This window comes from Somniosus microcephalus, chromosome 9 (genome assembly GCF_052327205.1).
Source record: "Somniosus microcephalus isolate GS21.2 chromosome 9, FLI_Smic_1.0, whole genome shotgun sequence".
Taxonomy (NCBI): Eukaryota; Metazoa; Chordata; class Chondrichthyes; order Squaliformes; family Somniosidae; genus Somniosus; species Somniosus microcephalus.
The window spans coordinates 200898082-200919125 of NC_140995.1; the positions used below are offsets into that span (position 1 = coordinate 200898082).

The 21044-nt window shown below is 44.9% G+C and overlaps 1 protein-coding gene across 5 annotated transcripts in view; it reads left to right on the forward strand.

Moving 5' to 3' along the window:
- Positions 1–20211, forward strand: part of mtres1 (mitochondrial transcription rescue factor 1) — a 30749-nt gene extending 10538 nt beyond the window's left edge. For 3 of the 5 annotated variants that reach the window (XM_085997752.1, XM_085997748.1, XM_085997749.1), the window contains 3 exons: positions 7486–7912; positions 13717–13789; positions 16592–20211. In XM_085997752.1, the coding sequence (XP_085853878.1) occupies positions 7491–7912; positions 13717–13789; positions 16592–16771 (675 nt within the window). In that variant the 5' untranslated portion in view covers positions 7486–7490 and the 3' untranslated portion in view covers positions 16772–20211. Of the gene's footprint in view, positions 1–3133; positions 3205–7485; positions 7913–13716; positions 13790–16591 lie in introns of all 5 variants that reach the window. The other 2 variants (XM_085997750.1, XM_085997751.1) reach the window with 2 other exon arrangements.
- The last annotated feature ends 833 nt before the right edge of the window (positions 20212–21044 follow it).

The following is a 21044-nucleotide window of genomic DNA, read 5'->3' on the forward strand; positions in this document are numbered from 1 at the left end:
AGTTCCGTGGCCATTGCTCCAGCTGATTACTTGGCAGCATCAAATGTACAGTAAAAGATCCCACCTGACAGAGGATCACTTTCCTCAGGCAGAAGCTGTTGCTCAGTCCATTTCCAGCACAGATTCTGCAGGCTACAAGTCTTTCCAGCAATGTCTCCATCCAGTGTCACCTCATTGGAAGAACTTGCTCACCATTGCTTCTGTCATCTGTACTTCACCTGCCATCTATTCCATCAACATGGGTGTCCTTTATACTGTCTCACCTTGGTCCTCAGAATTGGACCACGATGAGCCCCAACACCAGCAGCATCAGGCACACCAAAAGTACCAACAACAACACCAACCTTCTGCGGGCTCACCATGGCCAGATTTAGTTAACTTACACTGTACATAAGAACATAAGAAATAGGAGCCAGGAGTAGGCCAATCGGCCCCTCGAGCCTGCTCCGCCATTCAATAAGATCATGGCTGATCTGATCCTAACCGCCAATCCACTATCACAGAACCATCTCCTAAATCTAACAGAATTAGACACACAAAATAGGAGCAGGATCAGGCTACACGGCCCCTGGGCCTGCTCCGCTACCCACAGGGCCATGACCGATCCGAACCTAGACTCGTCCACATTCCTGCCCGCTCCCCGTAACCCTTAATTCCCTTTACTTCTAGGAAACTGTCTATTTCTGTTTTAAATTTATGTAATGATGTAGCTTCTACAGCTTTTTGGGGCAGCATATTCCATGGACCTACCACCCTCTGAGTGAAGTAGTTCCTCCTCATCTCAGTTTTGAAAGAGCAGCCCCTTATTCTAAGACTATGCCCCCTAGTTCTAGTTTCACCCATCATCGGGAACATCTTCCCCGCATCCACCCGATCCAACCCCTTCTCAATCTTATATGTTTCAATAAGATCGCCTCTCATTCTTCTGAACTCCAATGAGTAGAGTCCCAATCTACTCAACCTCTCCTCATATGTCCATCCCCTCATCCCCGGGATTAACCGAGTGAACCTTCTTTGTACTGATTCGCGAGCAAGTATGTCCTTTCTTAAGTATGGACACCAAAACTGTACGCTGCCATATGATGTGCCAGGTTGGCACCACCCCACACCAACACCATAAAACATCCCTAGAATGACCAAGCAATTCCTTTCACACTCGTCACCATTGCGGGGGGTACCGTTATGTCTCACCATTCACTGCAACTCACTATGCCACTTCCAAAGGGGCACACAAATCTGTCCAAGAATGCAAAGTGTTGAAAATAAAGTTTTTTATGTTTGACAGCACATTAACAAAAACTTTACATAAACATTGGATAAAACACCCAAGTGGCAACCCGTGTGTTGTCAGTTGGTGTGATTGGACTAGGATGAGGGTGGCTAGTGAGATGGGGAAGTGATAATGTAGATAGGGAGGGATGGGTGGAGGTGCAAGGTATGTTTGTGTGAGTAAGGATGTGCAGGAGTAGGGTAGGGAAGGCAGAGTGATAGGGATGTGATGAGAAGCACAACAGGATGCAGTTTAGTGTGGCTTTGTACTAACGTTTCCTGATCTAATGAGATAATTGAAACGTTTGCGGCACTGCATCCAGGTCCTCCTGACCACATCTCTGCTTGTTACCTCCTCTGCAGTCTGCTACCAGGCTGTCTTGGTCTCCTGTGGAGGTCTCTTCCGCCCAATGGAAGGGAAGAGCACCTCCCTGCGTGCTATTTCTCCTTCCATAAGCAAATGGAGGGAGTCGTTGGAGAATCTGGGTTCAGCCCTGTGCCTCTATGCAGTCATTGTCTGTGTTTGCAGCACTCCAGTGCTGTAGTGCACTGACAGCACTATGTTACATTAAACTTCAAATCTAATGTGGCCGTGGTCCCTTTAAAGATCCCAGCTGAAAACGCGTCTTGAATGACATCACCAGACCCGCTCCATCTCATTGGGCTGGGTAACACGCTGGGCAGGCTTAATAGGCCCCATTAAAGTAAGTTCATTTTCAGCAGCGGGATGGAGCCAGCAGCGGGGTCGCGACCCCCCCACAGGCACTGCCCGCACCGGACCCGCTGAGGTTGGCAAAATTCCGGCCTAAGCGTTTCTCCCCAGCTGACACTGGACTGGCTAGTCTGTATTATCAGGTTTATCCTTCTCTCCCTTTTTGAACCAAAGTGTTACATTGGCTACCCTCCTGTCTCATGGCACAATTTGCATAATGAAGTAATTGATCTGAGCCTCTGCTGTCTCCTCTCGGGTTTCTTTCAACAGCCTGGGATGCAAGCCATCAGGGCCCAGTGACGACTTCATCTTGAGTTGCACTTATTTTTCAGAACCAAGTCAAGTGCTGACTTGGTTCAGTGGGTAACACTCTTGCCTCTGAGTCAAAAGGTCATAGGTTCAAGGTCCCACTGTAAAACTTGAGCGCGTAATCTAGGCTGATATTTCATTGCAGTACTGAGACATTAATCCATGGCCCTGTCTGCTCGTTCAGATGGGTGGATGTAAAGGATTCCATGGCACTATTTGAAAAAGAGCAGGGAGTTCTCCAAGTGTCCTGGCCCTCAACCAGCAACAACTAAAACAGATTTACAGATCATTTATCTGATTGTTGTTTGTGGGCCCTTGCTGCATTTTCCTACATTACGGTCATCAAGAATAATTTGTTGACTGTGAAGCCCTATAGGAAAAGCCTGAGGATGTGACTTGTGCAAGTTCTTCTCTGCAGTTCTCTCTAACAGGTGTTCCATAGCCTCCTCTACATTTCACATCCGTGCCCATTCGTAAAAGCTGATGCAAAATATTTATTTAATATTTTTATCCTCCGTGGTTAGAATCCCCTTCATCCCTGAGCAGTGTTAATGTCCCTCAAACGATATTTTTTCCTTTTTTACGTGCCTATGAAAGCCCTTTTTACTTTCTATTATGTTATCTGCCAGCCTTTTTAAATATTGGCCCAGAAATTTCAGGTCTCCACGGGTGAGTACGCACAGGGTACTCACCCGTAGGCCCGATGGAAGTGCCGGTTTCCTGCATGCACTGCGCATGCGCGGGAAACCGGCACTTCCGTTCCCCTGAACGAAGAGGTTCAGAGGTCGAACGCGTGCGCGGGGGAGGCTGCGCGTGCGCATCAAACTTACGTTTTTTTTACAGGTTTCTCCGGGAACGTAAGCCTGCAGAAGTTAGAAATGTTAATAGCAGGCATAAGGCCTGCTTTTTACAAGGTAAGTGGTGAATTAATGAAAATTAAAACATTTTTTCCACAGGTTTATTATTTTTAAATACTTTAAAGCAAGGTAAGTTTATTTTTAGCCCCGTTAGAATATAAAATTATTTTTTCAAAAATTTAAATTATTGTTTAAAATAGTTATTTCATGTAATTTATAGTTTATTTAAAAAATGTGATTGAAAAAAAAATTTACTTGAAGGTTTAGTGCTATTTTGGGGCCGTAGTATTTATAATTCTTGACAGCACTTCCTGTCAGACTTATGAATGGAGCATTCCCTGCTCTGATTGGCTGCCCATGGCCCACGTGATCCCAGGAGACGCATCGAACTAACTGCGCCCCTGGGATACGCAAGCACTGCGCGCCGACAGCTGGACCAGGCTCCGGATTGGAATTCCACGGGGCCCTACAGCTCAACGGCCAGCGCGCAAGGTAAGTGCAGGTCGGGGGCTTGCACCCGCGGGAAGCCCCCGACCCGAATTTCTGGCCCATTATCTCTTAGCCCTTTTCACTACACTTCCTATATTCCTCATGGTTTTCCTTAGAATTGTCAGCCCTAAGCTTCTGCTTAATTTTAATCTCTTTATTCTTTGATGCCTTACTGCCGTATAAGAACACATTTGCTCCCATTTGTTTTGTATTCTATCCATCTTGTATTTCAAGATTTCCCACTGCCGATCCATCCACGTTTGATAATTTCCTACCCGATTAATTTGGACACAATCCCCGCTTATTTCACTGACCTTTGTCCTTTTCCAGTACAGCACCCTTATCTGTGACTGATCCATCATCCTTTTTGTTTTGATATTGAGCCTAACTATCTTATGGTTGCTATTTCCCAAATTGTTCACCGACCCTCATAAGTTATTTGCCCCATTTTACTTCGCAGAACTAAATCAGGCAACATTTTTTTCCTTGCAGGACTAGAAACATACTGATCTAGGAAGCATTTCCACTCTGATCATGTGCAATCGCTTTATTCCAGTCTGTGCTGGGATAGATAAAAATAAGAACATAAGAAATAGGAGCAAGAGTAGGCCATTCAGCCCCTCGAGCCTGCTCTGCCATTCAATAAGATCATGGCTGATCTTCGACCTCAACTCCACTTTCCTGCACTATCCCCATATCCCTTGATTCGCTTAATATCCAAAAATGTATCGATCTCTGTCTTGAATATACTCAACGACTGAGCCTCCACAGCCCTCTGGGGTAGAGAATTCCAAAGATTCGCCACCCTTTGAGTGAAGAAATTTCTCCTCATCTCAGTTCTAAATGGTCGACCCCTTATTCTGAGACTGACCCCTGGTTCTAGAATCCTTAGCCAGGGGAAACATCCTCCTGCATCTACCCTGTAAGAATTTTGTATGTTTCAATGAGATCACCTCTCATTCTTCTAAACTCTAGAGAATATAGGCCTAGTCTACTCAATCTGTCCTCATAGGACAATTCCCCCATCCCAGGAACCAGTCTGGTGAACCTTCGTTGCACTCCCTCTATGGCAAGTATATCCTTCCTTGGGTAAGGAGAGCAAAAAACTATACAATACTCCAGGTGTGGTCTCACCAGGGCCCTATATAATTGCAGTGAGACGTCTTTACGCTTATACTCAAATCCTCTTGCAATAAAGGCCAACATACCATTTGCTTTCCTAATTGCTTGTTGTACCTGCATGTTAACTTTCAGTGATTAGTGTACAAGGACACCCAGGTCCCTCTGAACACCAACATTTCCCAATCTCTCACCATTTAAAAAATACTCTGCTTTTCTATTTTTCCTACCAAAGTGGATAACTTCACATTTCTCCACATTATATTCCATTTGCCATGTTCTTGCCCACTCACTTAGCCTGTCTATATTCCCTTGAAGCCTTTTTGCACCCTCCTCACAACTTACATTCCCACCTAGCTTTGTATCATCAGAAAACTTGGATATATTACATTTAGTCCCCTCATCCAAATCATTGATATAGATTGTGATTAGCTGAGGCCCAAGCACTGATCCTTGCGGTACCCCACTAGTTACAGCCTGCCAACCCGAAAATGACCCGTTTATTCCTACTCTGTTTTCTATCCGTTAACCAATCCTCAATCCATGCTAGTATATTACCCCCAATCCCTTGAGTCCTAATTTTGTTTAATAACCTCTTGTGTGGCACCTTATCGAATGCCTTCTGAAAATCCAAATACACCACATCCATTGGTTTCCCCCTTATCTATTCTGCTAGTTACAACCTCAAAAAACTCTAACAGATTCGTCAAACATGATTTCTCTTTCATAAATCCATGTCGACTCTGCCCAATCCTATTATTATTTTCCAAGTGCCCTGTTACCACATCCTTAATAGATTCTAGCATTTTCCCTACTACTGATGTCAGGCGAACTGGTCTGTAGTTCCGTTTTCTCTCCCTCCTTTCTTAAATAGTCGGGTTACATTTGCTATCTTTAAATCCAAAGGAACTGTTCTAGAATCTATGGAATTTTGGAAGATGACAACCAATGCATCCACCATCTCGATAGCCACCTCTTTTAAAACCTTAGGATGTAGGCCATCAGGTCCAGGGGATTTATCTGCCTTCAGTCCCATTAATTTCTCCAGTACTACTTTTTGACTAATACTAAATTCTTTCAGTTCCTCATTCTCACTGGACCCTTGGTTCTCCACTATTTCCGGGAAGTTTTTTGCATCTTCTTCCGTGAAGACAGACACAAAGTATTTGTTTAATTTCTCTACCATTTCCTATTCCCCAATATAATTTTTCCTGTCTCAGCCTGTAAGGGACCCATGTTTACTTTCGCTAATCATTTCCTATTTACATACCTATAGAAGCTTTAACAGTCTGTTTTTATGTCTCTCAGTAGTTTATTCTCATATTCCATTTTCCCTTTATCAATTTCTTGGTCCTCGTTTGCTGAATTCTAAAATCCTCCCAATCTTCAGGTTTACTACTCAGTTTGGCAACATTATAACCCTCTTCCTTTAATCTAATACTATCTTTAATTTCTCTTGTTAGCCACGGTTGGACCATTTTTCCTGTGGTGTTTTTATTCCTTAAGGGAATATATATTTGTTGCAAATTATGAATTGTTTCTTTAAATGTTTGCCATTGTTTTTCTACTGTCATATCTTTTAATCTAGGTTCCAACCTACCTTAGCCAACTCACCTCTCATACCTACATAGTTTGCTTTGTTCAGGTTTAGGAGCCTAGTTTTGGACTTGACTAAATCACTCTCAAACTCGACTAAATCACTCAAACTCAACTAAATCACTCTCAAACTCAATGTAAAATTCTATCATATTATGATCACTGCTCCTCAGAAGCTCCTTTACTACAAGGTTATTAATTAACCCTGTCTCATTGCACCGTACTAGATCTAAAATAGCCAATGCCCTCGTAGGTTCCTTGACATACTGATCTAGAAAACTACCTTGAATGCATTTCATGAACTCTTCCTCTGCACTATTTCTGCACATTTGGTTTGTCCAGTCTATATGAAAGTTAAAGTCCCCCATCATTACTGTATTACCCTTGTTACATGATTTCCTGATTTATACTCTGCCCGACACTACAACCATTGTTAGGGGGCCTATAGACTACACCCACTAGTGTTTTCTGCCCCTTGTTGTTTCTTAGCTCCACCCAAACTGATTCTACATTTTGTTTTTCCAAGCCAAGATCCTTTTTCTCTTCTGTCTTTATTCCCTCCTTTATTATCAGGGCTACCCCTCCTCCTTTTCCATTCTGCCCGTCTCTAAAAGTCAAATATTTTGGAATATTTAGTTCCGAACCTTGGCCATTCTGCAACCATATCTCTGTAATGGCTATTAAATCAAACCCATTTATTTCTATCTGTGCTATTAATTCATCTATTTTGTTGCGAATGCTTCATGCATTTAGATATAGTGCCTTTAGCTTTAACTTTTTTCTGTTTTTCCCTGATGTCACTTTAGTCATTAATGCCGATTATCTTTGTTAATCTTTCTGTCCCTTCCTGACCCACTCAGTTTATCTTTACCCAGGTCACTACTCTGCTCCACAGCCTTGACATTTCTCTTACTGCTTTTGAATTTACCCTTTCCTGAGTCCCCCCACCTCCCCCCCCCCCCCCGGTTCATTAGTTCAATGTTACTATTGCCTTGTCGTTTTTGTGTAATTTATCTGAACTATCTATTATCTTATCATTTCCCTACCTATTTCTTAACTTCATCCATATAGATTGACTTAACATTAACCCCCTCAGGGCATCTTTACATTTTAGCGCTGTGCTTTTTTTTCCAGGCAGCATGAACAGCTTGATCTCTCCAGCTCGTGTCCTGAAGAGTTTCAGCACCTGCAGTATCTTTTGGAGGAAGTGTGCATCACGTGAAGCATGGAGCACGAGAGCAATCTGTGGGAATTTCTATTTGAACTTAAACACCATTGAGCAGAGATCCAAAAGACTCTGTGCGCTGCCGGGACTATGGGAGAAGCCTCCACTTGTATTCGCAAGACACAAAAGCAGCAAAAGCTCAAAAAAGGAGAAAAAGAAATTGTTACATGAAGAGCCGGATGAAGAGGAGGATGATCCCGAGAAGAGTGACAATGAGGATGAATGCAAAGAGGAAGATGATGACATCCAGCCTAAATCTTACAAAGACTTTGAGAAAGTAGTGGCATCTTTCAGATTTGACCTCATCATGAAAGCCGGTCTGGATATGGCAAGGAAGTAAGTGCCGTATCTTTGAACTGTGGAAAAAGCACTGGGAAGGCATGACAGTGTCGGCCCCATTGCCATATTTAAGCAGCAGGTACTGCTAGTCAATCCGGACATGCCGCTCCATTGTTTAGCTGTTGCAGCGCACAGCGATTATTCATTTTACAAGTGTCATCTCTCTTGTTGCATTTTTCTTTCCAAAATTGCAGGACTGGCTCTAGGGAGTCATAAATTGGTTACCGCTGACAGTCTATATGGATACAGTTAAGAAATAGGAAGTGAAATGGTACAATTCTTGCTGTCCATTACAGGCCACCCAACAGTGGAGATGAGGTAAAAGGGGAGAGAGATGTACTATTACTAATGGCATTTGGTTTAAGCATGGAGCAAATACACGAATACAACAATGTAAAGTGTAGAGGAAGTGGGTGTAACGTATTGTTAGAACATCAGAATACAGGAATAACTAGATTGCTTTCAGTTCATATGTTGAATTCCCAATAAATTGCGCTCAGTCAATCACGTGTTCATCATATTGTAACCAAAATTTTTTTTTTATTCATTCATGGGATGTGGGCGTCGCTGGCAAGGTTGGCATTTATTGCCCATCCCTAGTTGCCCTTGGAAAGGTGGTGGTGAGCCGCCATTTCAGAGGGCAGTTAAGAGTCGGCCACATTGTGGGTCTGGAGTCACATATAGGCCAGACCGGGTAAGGGTGGCAGATTTCCTTCCCTAAATGACATTAGTGAACCAGATGGGTTTTTACGACAATCCAGTGGTTTCATGGTCACCATTACTGATACTAGCTTTACATTTAATTAACTGAATTTAAATTCCCCAGCTGACGTGGTGGGATTATGAACTCACGTCTCTGGGTAATTAGTCCAGGCCTCTGGAGTACTACTCCAGTAACGTAACCACTAAGCTACCGTACCCCCTTTTTCCCATTGTCCTAAATATTTTCAGACTTACCTTCCAATTTCCTCAACGAGAAAGCCAATGCCAGTTTGGGGCCGTGGTAAATAAATGTCAATCACTCTACTGACCCGTGTGAGCCTAAGACAAGGGATTGAGCCCTTCTGAAGAGGTTGACTGATCATGTGGCCATGTGTACAACAGAACCTCCAGTAGTTACCACCAGACCTCACTTCCTCTTTTGACTATTCCAACGCACTCCTGGCTGGCCTCCCACGTTCTACCCTACGTAAACTCGAGGTCATCCAAAATTCGGCTGCCTGTGTCCTAACTCGCACCAAGTCCCGTTCGCCCATCACCCCTGTGCTCACTGACCTACATTGGCTCCCCGTGAAGCAATGCCACGATTTCAAAATTCTCATCCTTGGTTTTCAAATCAAATTTGAGCATTCTTGATTATAATCGCTCAACCATTGGCAGCCGTGCCTTCAGCTGCCTAGGCCCTAAGCTCTGGAACTTCCTCCCTAAAACTCGCTGCCTCTCTACCTCTCTTTCCTCCTTTAAGACGCCCCTTAAAATCTACCTCTTTGACCAAGCTTTTGGTCATTGCCCTAATTTCTCCTTATGTGGCTCAGTGTCAAATATTTGTCTTATAATACTCCTGTGAAGCGCCTTGGGACATTTTACTACGTTAAAGGCGCTATATAAATACAAGTTACATAGGATATACAGCACAGAAACAGGCCATTCGGCCCAACCAGTCCATGTCGGTGGTGTTGTTGATTTCCAGCATTCACACTTTTCACCCCCCATGGTATAACTGTCGGCTATTACTGTTTTGATATTCCTCTGTATGGGACAACAGGCATTCAGAATATGAAAAGTGTTGGTCATAACATCTAAAATGTCAGAGATACTCAGCACAACCATAATCACACAATAGTTTAAAAATGTTAAGTTGTACAAAGCTCCTTCTGTACCATTTGCCTCTTTAAAAAAAAATATTTTTGGAAATGTGGTTGATATTAGCAAGGCAGTATTTATTGCCGATCCCTAGTTCCTCTGAGCACATTAAGGGTCAACCGTATAGGGCGGGTCTGGAGCCACATGTAGGCCAGGCCGGGGTAGCAGACTCTCTTCCCTGAAGGCCGTTGGTGAACCAATTGTGTTTTTACAACACTTCAGCAGCTTTCATGGTCATTTTCTGATGCTATCCCACAAATTTATTGAATTCAGTTTCACGTCAATCCACAGTGGGATGTGAACTCCCGATCTCTGGGTTGCTGGACTGGAACTCTTCTTCTTAGGCAGTCCCTCGGAACCGAGGATGACCTGTTTCCACATTAAAAATGAGCTCGCAGGTGACTGATTAGTCCAATGCGGGACCTACAGTCTCTGTCACAGGTGGGGCAGACGGTGGTTAAAGGGGCGGGTGGGTGGGATGCTTGGGTTGACGTGCGCTGCCTGCGCTTGGCTTCCGCTTGCTCCCGGCGAAGAGACTCGAGGTGTTCGGCGCGGATGCTTCTCCTCCACTTTGTGCGGTCTTGGGCCAGGGATTCCCAGGTGGGGATGTTACACTTTTTCAAGGAGGCTTTGAGGGTGTCCTTGAAGCATTTCCTCTGCCAACCTGGGGCTCTCTTGCCGTGCCAGAGCTCCGAGTAGAGCGCTTGTTTTGGGAGTCTCGTATCGGGCATGCGGACAATGTGACCCGTCCATCGGACCTGATCGAGCGTGGTCAAAGCTTCGATGCTGGGGATGTTGACCTGAGCAAGAACACTGACGTTGGTGCGCCTATCCTGCCAATGGATTTGCAGGATATTGCGGAGGCAGCATTGGTGGTACCTCTCCAGTGCTTTGAGGTACCTGCTGTACATGGTCCATGTCTCTGAGGCATACAGCAGGGCGGGTATCACTGCTGCCCTATAGACCATGAGCATAGTGCCGGGTTTGGGGTCCTGGTCTTCAAACACGCTCTTCCTCAGGCAACCGAAGGCTGCACTGGCACACTGAAGGCGGTGTTGGACTTCGTCGTCAACGTCTGCCCTTGTTGACAGTAGGCTCCCGAGGTATGGAAAGTTGTCCAAGGCATGTCGTGGATTTTGATAATCGGGGGGCAGTACTGTGTGGTGGGGGCAGGTTGGTAGAGGACCTTTGTCTTACGGATGTTTAGTGTAAGGCCCATGCTCTCGTACGCTTCGGTGAAGGTGTTTACGATGGTTTGGAGTTCGACCTCCGAGTGAGCGCAGATGCAAGCGTCGTCTGCATACTGTAATTCGACCACAGAGGATGGGACGACCTTGGATCTGGACTGGAGGCGACGGAGGTTGAACAGTTTCCCGTTTGTTCTGTAAATTAGTTCCACTCCAGTGGGGAGCTTACTGAGGGTGAGATGGAGCATTGCAGCAAGGAAGATCGAGAAGAGCGTTGGTGCGATGACACAGCCTTGCTTGACCCCGGTTCGTAAGTGAATTGGGTCTGTGGTGGAACCGTTGGTCAAGATCACGGCTTGCATGTCATCGTGAATCAGGCGGAGGATGGTGACAAACTTTTGAGGGCAGCCGAATTTGAGGAGGACACTCCATAATCCCTCATGTTTGACAGTGTTGAAGGCCTTTGTCAGATCAAAGAAGGCCATGTACAGCGGTTGGTGTTGTTCCCTGCATTTCTCTTGTAATTGACGTGCAATGAAGATCATGTCCATTGTGCCCCTTAGTGGGCGGAATCCACATTGCGACTCTGGGAGGAGCTCTTCGGCCACTGGGAGAAGGCGATTGAGGAGGATTCTTACGATGACTTTCCCTGTGGCAGATAGCAGGGAAACTCCTGTGTAATTACCGCAATCGGACTTGTCACCTTTCTTGAAGATGGTCACAATTACGGCATCTCTGAGATCCCCTGGCATGCTCTCCTCCTTCCAGATAAGAGAAATGAGTTCATGAATTCGCGCCAGTAGTGCTTCTCTGCCATGCTTTAGTGCCTCAGCGGGGATTCCATCTGCTCCTGAGGCCTTGTTCTTCAGTTGTCGGATGGCCTTTTCAACCTCGTGCCGGGCTGGAGTTGTGCTGAGATGGTGGTGGGTAGCATGCTGTGGGATGGAGTTGAGGACACTCGTGTCGAAGACAGAGTAGTGGTTAAGGAGATCTTTGAAGTGCTCCTTCCAGCGGGCACTGACTGCTTCCCTGTCATTGATGAGTACCTCTCCGTTCTTGGCCCGCAGTGGGGAAGGGCCTTGGGTGCTTGGGCCATAGATGGTCTTGACTGCGCTAAAGAATCCACGCACGTCGTGGTTGTCGGCTAGCTGCTGGATCTCCTGCGCTTTCTCCACCCACCATCTGTTCTTTAGGTTGTGAGTTTTTTGCTGGACCTCGGCCTTCCGGCTTCTGTAGAGCTGCTTTCTTGCTCTCGAGTTCTGTTGCTGTTTCCAGATCAGAAATGCCTTGCGCTTGCAGCTTATTAGCTCCTGGATCTCCTGGTCATTCTCGTTGAACCAGTCTTGGTGTTTCCTGGTCGAGTGACCGAGCGTCTCTTCACAGGTGCTGATTATGGAGGCTTTGAGTGCAGACCAGACGCTGTGGGCACTCTGTGGCTGGAACTATAACCACCTGGATACTGTTTTGCCCAGGATATCCACTGCCTTAAGTTTCAGTAGCAGCCTTTCACATAGAACTTAACTGAAGGCCTTCTGGAAGTCTTGGTAGACTTTATCATAGGGATTGCCATTGTACACTTGGGATGTCACTTCCTCAAAAACGTTCAGGAGGTTGGTCAAGCAGGATCTTCCACTTCTGGAACCAAGTTGGCTGCCACTTAGTAGGTTATTTTCATATATGGTAATCCTCAACTTATTTTTCCAGTTACTGATAAACGAGTGGATCTGCATTTACATGGATTTGTTTTGTCAACTTTCTTGGCTGGTTTCCAGTCCAGTGGGATCTTCACTGCCAATTGACTCCCTCGTGATAACGATCAGCATTTTGTCCCTAAGCTCACTTAGCATTCCCAGGTGTATTGCCTCTGTCCCATGGGATTTATCAGTTTGAATTCTTTGTCTGTCTTGGACCTCCATGCAAGTGACGTCAAAACCATTCACTTTTTAGTTGTGGAACCTCAAATGCTACTAGCGTCTCTAGTGACCACTTCAACAAAGTAATCGTTTAGTATGTTTACTCGTTTTAGTTCATCCTCCGTTCCAGTTGCATCTTTTACGGGATCTCGTTTCTTTATTGATAACTCTCTTGCTGTTGTAATACTGGAAGAATTCTTACTGTGTGATGGCTGCAGCTATGTTTATTTCTAGCGCTTTCCTCTGGCCATGCACCTTCCCCTCGCACCTTTACTTTATTCCTCTTCGTCATCTTTAGATCATCCATATACCATTTCCCAACCAAGGTGCACCTCCCTCCAGTGTTGCTGCCATTGCCACCCTGGCTGGCTACGGCCCGCGGGGTTTTATCTCGGTCCCTCCTGCAGCCGATTTTCACTGGGTGGCTTCCCTTGACCTGGGATAACTTGGCATGCGAGGAATGGAAGAGGCAGTGAGGGGGGTGTTTCTTTCAGTTGATAGCTAAGGCATCTGCTTATCAGACATGTCGGCCGTACTGGCTCTGCTACCTCACAACAGTTCAGAACACTGCCTTTCCGACACCAGCGTTCCCTGTAGACTTTGTGTCTACGGGCTCCCAAATAGAGAAGGTGAAATTAGCTTGTACTTGCTGAACTGAGTTTGTGTCCTTTTCGAAACTGGTTTGAATCAGGTTTCATGTCGCTCACCAGTCCCAACTGCATTTAGGGTTAGGGTTAGAATTGGATTTGAAGCCAGGTCCTGCAGGTGTCGCTGAATGTTGCCCCACCCAGAACCAGCCAGCACCCTCTTTAACACGGGCTTGTGTTTCACTTTGCAGCAAAGTGGAGGATTCCTTCTATGGTAACAAACTGAGACTGAACGGAGAAAAGTTACTGAAGAAAAGTAAAGTGGTACGTTTTATTTTTTCACCTTAATTTTTTTTAAATTGTACTCATTGTAACAATCTAAAAGCTGTCCACCACTGCGTAACTTTAGTCAACGGGAGGGGAGTGTCTGCATCCTTTGCGACACTCGCCTTTCCTGTCAGTTATTATTTACTATCGCAGGTGCGACAGTGGCACCAGGGCACTCGGACATCCATCATGTCTATTTCCCAGTAGTTTTACCCAAACAATAAACAAACGTACAAACATTTCCCCCCCCCCCCCCCCCCCCCCGAATCAATTGCTGATCTTTGTTTTTGCAAAAAGAGGTACACCGCAGCCTCCATTATCTAAGAGCCGGTGCAGCGGGAGTTGGGTTCCTCGTTTAATTGCTAGGCTGCAGTTTTGGGGTCCGGTCCAGTCAGGTCAGGGATTCGGAGCCGGTCTTTTACCTACACTGAGCTGCCATGTGGGCTGGAGCCAGGAAACCAGCTGGAGCTAGGGATGCCAGGATTCTCAATTCACTGTGAATTTTGATTATCCGCCTCGAGAAGTGGAAATCTCCCCTGTTACAGCAGATGATGGAGGATCTCTACAGTACTTGCAATCCTACAAGAGCTGTTTTTGTTTGACTGAAAAAAGTCATTAAACAGTAACTGACTAACAGAACATTTCCACCTGAGCCCAAAACATGGCATTTGATGCACTTGCCTAATCCCTGATTATGGACATGGTGGGTGGGTAGTATTGAAACCATCTGCCCAGTGATAAGATTACCCTGTAGCTCTTGGTGAACACTCCCAGCTGCTGTCATTTTGCTGCCACGATTATATACCGGGAAGGGAGCATTTTTCAAAAGTGACATTCGCAGAGCCCACTAATCACAAGATGCTGCAAGAGAATTCGAGTTCCTCTTGGATGTTCCGTCCTTGCAGCAGAACTAACACCTGCCCGATCAAGATGGCAATGCTGGGCCCATGCAGATTTCTTTAGACTGCTTACAGAAGGCTGCGGTTATAAAGATAAGTGATTTTACAATTCATTTTGGAAAAATTAGACAAGCATTTTCTATTTCTTAGGTTATTTAAAAGCTAGAGATTTACAAATTGGGGGAAAGAAACAAAAATATTGGAAATCTGAACTAAAATCAGCAAAATGCTGGAAATATAACGCAAGTCTATAAGCATCTATAAAAATGTTGCGGCTTCATCAGAACCAGGAGGTCTCTAACCAATACATTAGCCTCCAAAGAGAGAAAAGATTCTGGTACTAGGTGTTGGCCGTGGTTCAGTTGGTAGCACTCTCGCCTCTGAGTCCGAAGGTTGTGGGCTCAAGTCCCACTCCTGAGACTTGAACACATAACCTAGGCTGACACTTCAATGCAGTGCTGAGGGAGGGCTGCACTGTCTGAGGTGCCGTCTTTCGGATGAGACATTAAACCGAGGCCCCGTCTGCCCTCTCGGGTGGACGTAAAAGATCCCACGGCACTATTTCCAAGAGGAGCGTGGGAGTTCTCCCCGGTGTCCTGGCCAATATTTATCCCTCAACCAACATCAGTTTAAAAAAACCCAGATAATCTGGTCGTAATCACCTACAGCACTTCCTTGGCTGTAAAGCGCTTTGGAACATCCTGAGGTCGTGAAAGGCACTATATAACTGCAAGTCGTTCTTCCTTTTCATAGAATCATAGAAATTTACAGCACAGAAGGAGGCCTTTCGGCCCATCGTGTGTGTGCCGGCCGAAAAAGAGCTATCCTGCCTAATCCCACTTTCCAGCTCTTGGTCCGTAGCTTTGTAGGTTACGGCACTTCAAATGCATATCCAAGTGCTTTTTAAATGTGATGAGGGTCTCTGCCTTTACCACCCTTTCAGGGGGTGAGTTCCAGACCCCCACCACCCTCTGGGTGAAAAAAGTTCTCCTCAACTCCCCTCTAACCCTTTTACCAATTACTTTAAATCTAGGCCCCCTGGTTATTGACACCTCTGCTAAGAGAAATAGGTCCTTCCTATCCACTCTATCTGGGCCCCTCATAATTTTATACACCTCAATTAAGTCTCCCCTCAGCCTCCTCTGTTCCAAATAAAACAACCCCAGCTTTTCCAATCTTTCCTCATAGTTAAAATTCTCCTGTCCTGGCAACATCCTCAGAAATCTCCTCTGCACCCTCTCTAGTGGAATCACACCATTCCTGTCTTTTTTTTAACCACGGTGTCATAATATTTGATCAGGTGCAGTTGAATGTGCTCATAGGACACCTGTTTACCTCTGATCGGTCTACACTTAGGGAGGAAGTAACTGTGATTCTACAGCAGACTAACCCGAAGCCAGTCAACTCCCCTGCTCCTCAAACAAAAAATACACAGCTGGTCAAAACAAGTTAAAGTTACGGTGGAGATCCTTCATCAATCGCACTCGCTGGTAAAACCTCCAGTGGGTGTTTCTTTTTAATATGTTTACAAATTAGACTTTTTTTCAACTTCACATCTACAAAGATGTTTTTTAAATTATACAAAATAACACAACAGTAGAGGAGCATAGACACCATGAGAATGTTGTTTAGTGTGTTGTATTTAGGGAATAAACCTAAAAGGAAGTAGAATTTCCACAGAGATCTCCCGCATAAATAGCGTCAGCAGCTGTTTACACCGTCTCTTGGGGGAGGGTTCTGTTGATCTTCTGCTGAAGTTGCAAGAGATCGGGAGAACCAACGTGGAACTTCTATCCCGCTGTTTGTATTTTGGGTGTAAGTAATGGGTACCTGTAGTTTCTAAATGGCTCAACTGAATTGGCGGTTTGAAAGAGTATTTATTTTCTTTTTGTACTTGTAGGTGAAGGAGGGTGATGTCCTGGATCATCTTGTTGGGGAGGATAAGGAAGCCCAAACAGTCACCGTCATGAGGGTGATGGTTAGAAAAGTTGCTGAGGAAATGACGGATACAGGTAAATACAGAGTGACCTTGAGACGCTGGAAAAGTCTGCCGCTGCCCAGAGAGGAAGTGTTTAAGTAAGACTGCGCTGTCCACTGGACCAACGCCGGCTGGAGCTGAGACCATTTATCTGTGAGATGTGATGCAGGAGGTTCCGAAACACAAGGCTGTAATGCAACAAGAATCGCAAGGCGGAAGCTTTTCTTTTCCCATTTTTCTCCATGACAACAATCAGGCATTCACAACAATTTGCATTTATGCATCATTCGTCACATGAACATTTCCGCGTGTTTTATGAGGAGATACATCAACACCAAGGAGGAATTGTGGGTGGGGGGGGGCGGGGGGCGGTGGTGGTAGGGAGCTGAAAGGGGGAATGAGATTTTTAAAAGGCATTTTAAAGACAGCAAGGGAGGTTTTGGAAGAGAATTCAAGAAAGCAGGTGAATAGTGACTGAAAAGTCAGCCTCTTATGGTGGTGTGGAGGGAACACGGAAGAAGCAGTAATCTTGAGACTGAGGAGCAGGGCGTGCAGGGACCGACATATTGGTGGAGAAGGTTACTCAGATAATGTGGAGCAAGGCCATTGAGGAATTTGTAGATGAGAAACAGGATCCTGCAGTTGATTTGCTGGGACACAGGGAGCCAGTTGAGTTTGGCGAGGACAGGGGTGACGACTGTGCTGCACTTTGTGTGTGAGAGAACACGGCCTACAGAGTCTTTGATTAGTTGAAATTTGTGTATGACGGGCTGACGAGGAGAACCATAGACTGTTAAGAGTGCAGAAACCGGCCATTCAGCCCATCAAGTCTATGCCAGTGCTTTTCTCCATGAGTCACCTAGTCTAATCTTTCTTTCCTCACCCTAATAACTTTTAATATCGCTCTTTTTCAAGCAACTGCCTAATTCCCTTTTTAAAAAAAATTTACAGACTGTGCTTCAACAATTTGTTGTAGAAAATTCCAAATGCTAACCACACTCTGTGAAGAATTTATTTCAAAACATCCGCTTTACTTCTTTTTATGATTCTTCTAAATTTGTGTCCTCTCATTCCCACCTCTGACCAGTGAAATATCACTAGTTATCTTATTATAGCCCTTCATAAACATGAAGATCTCTATCAGATCACCCCTTAACCTTTTCCGCTGTAGTGAAGAGAAAAAAAACCTAACCTCTCGCATCTCTCTTTGTAACCCTCCCATCCCTGGTAATATCCTAAGATGTTTGAAAAGTTTGAGAGTGTTTGAAGAGTTGTTCCTCAAGGTGATGAAGGGATGGATTAGGGTTTTGGTAGCGGTTGGGGAGAGATGGGGCACGGCCAGGTCAGGTAGGGCACAGCGAGCTGCCAGAGCGGAACATCTTGTACTGGACCACAACAGTCAACCTAAATCCACACATCAGATGCAAACCCCAACTGCACCATGTGGTATTACTGTTCCTGGTTTATCCACATCAAGAGAATTCTTCAGCCTAGAAGTTACTGTAACAGCTGAATGTGTTTGTACGACATTCCTTCGGCCGCTATTTTAACACATTTATTTTAAATTGGCGACGCCTTTGCTAAAGTAACAGGAATGTCACAGGAGAGGGTTAAGCACTTGTCCACTAATTCGGCAGCAGTCAGTTCTCGACCATTACTGTTTGTTTCTGTCAGTGGTTCAACTGAGCTCTTCCTAAATCTTGCGTCTGCCAACACCATCCGCTGCTCGTGAGGCAGCTGCTGGGACACGGGACGAGAGCGGTCGGGGGCGATTTCTCTCCCTCCCTGCAGGCAAAGCAGCCAGCCTCCAGTCAGTCAGCAGCTCTCTGTGCCAGTACGAGCGAGATCGTCAATGTGCTGTGTGGGGAGTCGTGGGCGCAATGCTGTGTCCTGATGCTCCAGGCTGCAGTGTGCTGAAACGCCACACCACTGTCGCTTAATGTTTTGCAGAAGCTCATTGTACTGACATAAGCAAGTGGACTTTATGCCATAATTGTTAACTTTTTTTTGTAAACTGCATGGCGTGGGATTTTATTTTTTAAACGTACAATATGCATATACTTTCTTCAGTTGAAAGTATTCCTAGAGTTCGAATTAGAATAATCCAGGTCAGCTAGTATATTGTGGATTTGAATTTCCCCCCACCTCCCCCAGGGAGCCTGGCTGATTCCCCCGGGAGTTCCAGTCAATCTCTCGTGATTTGCTCCTGACGTTCTGGCACCATGTGATTTCCCTTCAATCACATTGTTAAATAATGGACAGCGGGTAATGATTGCAGGGCAGCAATCTGACTTGAGACATGGAGGCGCTGTCACAAGCTCCAATAAGATCAAGGCTATAATCTCATTGTAGGGTTAAAATAACTAAACAAACAACTAGGACAAAGCTCTAGGGTTTTAGAATCATTCTCTGAACTCTGATGATATATATATATATATATACACACTTTTTGTTGCATGTGTACCCACTTTTTCTCCATCATGCTTGGTGTGTCACAGTCTGTCACACTTAATTATAGCCAAATTCAAACAAATTTCTTACACCTGATTGCTCATGTGCAGATTTCTTACAGACAAAGAAATCCATTTAGACTGTACAGAGAAACAAAATGTCTGTAACCTCTAATTCACCTTAGCAATAACACTTTTATTAAAAAAGATAGAAAGCCAGTCTGACTTGTGATTGACCCAAGTGTTGAGTGAGCGAATGCAGAATAATTGCACCTTGTAGCCTTAAAGTGCCACACACCTACACTTCAGCAGCAGAATAATGCATTGTGCTGCAGACCTTATAAAAGAGCACATCCTCTGAGCATGTGCAGGGTATCGAGGCATATGGAGCAAAGGTGGGTCAATGGGGCTGAGGTACAGATCAAACATGATCTAAAGAATGGGCTTAAGGGGCTGAATGGCCTACTCCTGTTACTATGCCATTGGCGATCTACCATATATAAAAGTCTAGTGCACATCTGGCAAACTCCGACACCACACTTTGTTGTAGATGCAAAACCGTTATTTTTAAAACAAGCAAAGCCCATCGTTGACCTGGAGCCTCAAATGTATAAGTACTTACAACTTCCCTCTAATTGATCTCAGCAGCTATATTTAAGAACATAAGGAATAGGAGCAGGAGTAGGCCATTCGGCCTGCTTGGCCATTCAATAAGACGGCTGATCTTCTACCTCAACTCCACCTTAAGATCTCCCTGTTAAGACCAGTGGCCTTAAGAGATCCATAAGCCATACTGCAGACTTCTTGAGTAATACCGAGGGTGAACTGTTAGTATATTTTATATAATAATGGACAGTGTGTTCTTGGTGCAGAGCGTTTGGTTGTATGGTGGGTGAGATTGTGTTCGTGTGTGATTTTCACACTGATGCATTGACAATTATTACAACTGCAAACATTGTAGGTTTAAGGAACAATAATCCACAGCAGTAAACACAAAGTATCTCTGTATATAGTTTTATTTTAGCTCTCAAGTATTCATTCTCTATGTAAATCATTAATATGTGAATAAAAAGATTTTCAGTCCTCTATAAACTACCCTTTATTGACTTAAATGTACAGATCCTATTTAAAATATTACAGAAGTGAAATGTTTGGGTAGCACCGATGTTCTAACCACTGCTTTTACCCCGAGTGGTCTGATGGATGAGCCTGTTCATAGATATTGGCATCCCAGTGTAAGTGGTGGGGTCATTTGCCGATAACCTCCGACGCACACCTCGCTGGAGTATGTGGGGTCAGGGGTGGTCACCTCATTATAATAGCAACAGCGGGCACCCACCAGGGAAGAGAGACTAGGAAAGGCATGGGGTGCCCACTCAGGAGGATGTTGTCAGAACTTCCCATGTGGAAAGGTGCTGCCATTGTACCTATCGGCACTCTTTACATAGAATTTACAGCACACAACAGGCCATTCGGCCCAACCGGTTTATGCCGGTGTTTATTCTATTCTCCACATGAACCTCCTCCCACCTTACTTCATCTAACCCTATCAGCATATCCTTCTATTCCCTTCTCCCTCATGTACTTAGCTATTCACCTCAACCACTCCATGTGGTAGCGAGCGGGGGTGGGTACTAATATTACCTTTTATAATTTTAATAATCTATAGATCGTAGAAGACTGAAAGCCCTCCCAAAGCATATCAGCCTGAGACAGAATGCTTTGTGCTCCTCAGACATCTCCAAGGAACATCCAACCTGGATCATTTTCAAAGTATTTTTGTATATGTGTCTGCCCCTCTGCGAGCTTCACTGCATCATCATGTGATTCTCGGATCCTCCAGCGCTTCCAATTGAGCCTGATGTGGGAACCCCAGGTTTTCTTGTACTCATCACGGTGTAGGTTTGGAGTCTGCTCAACTCACA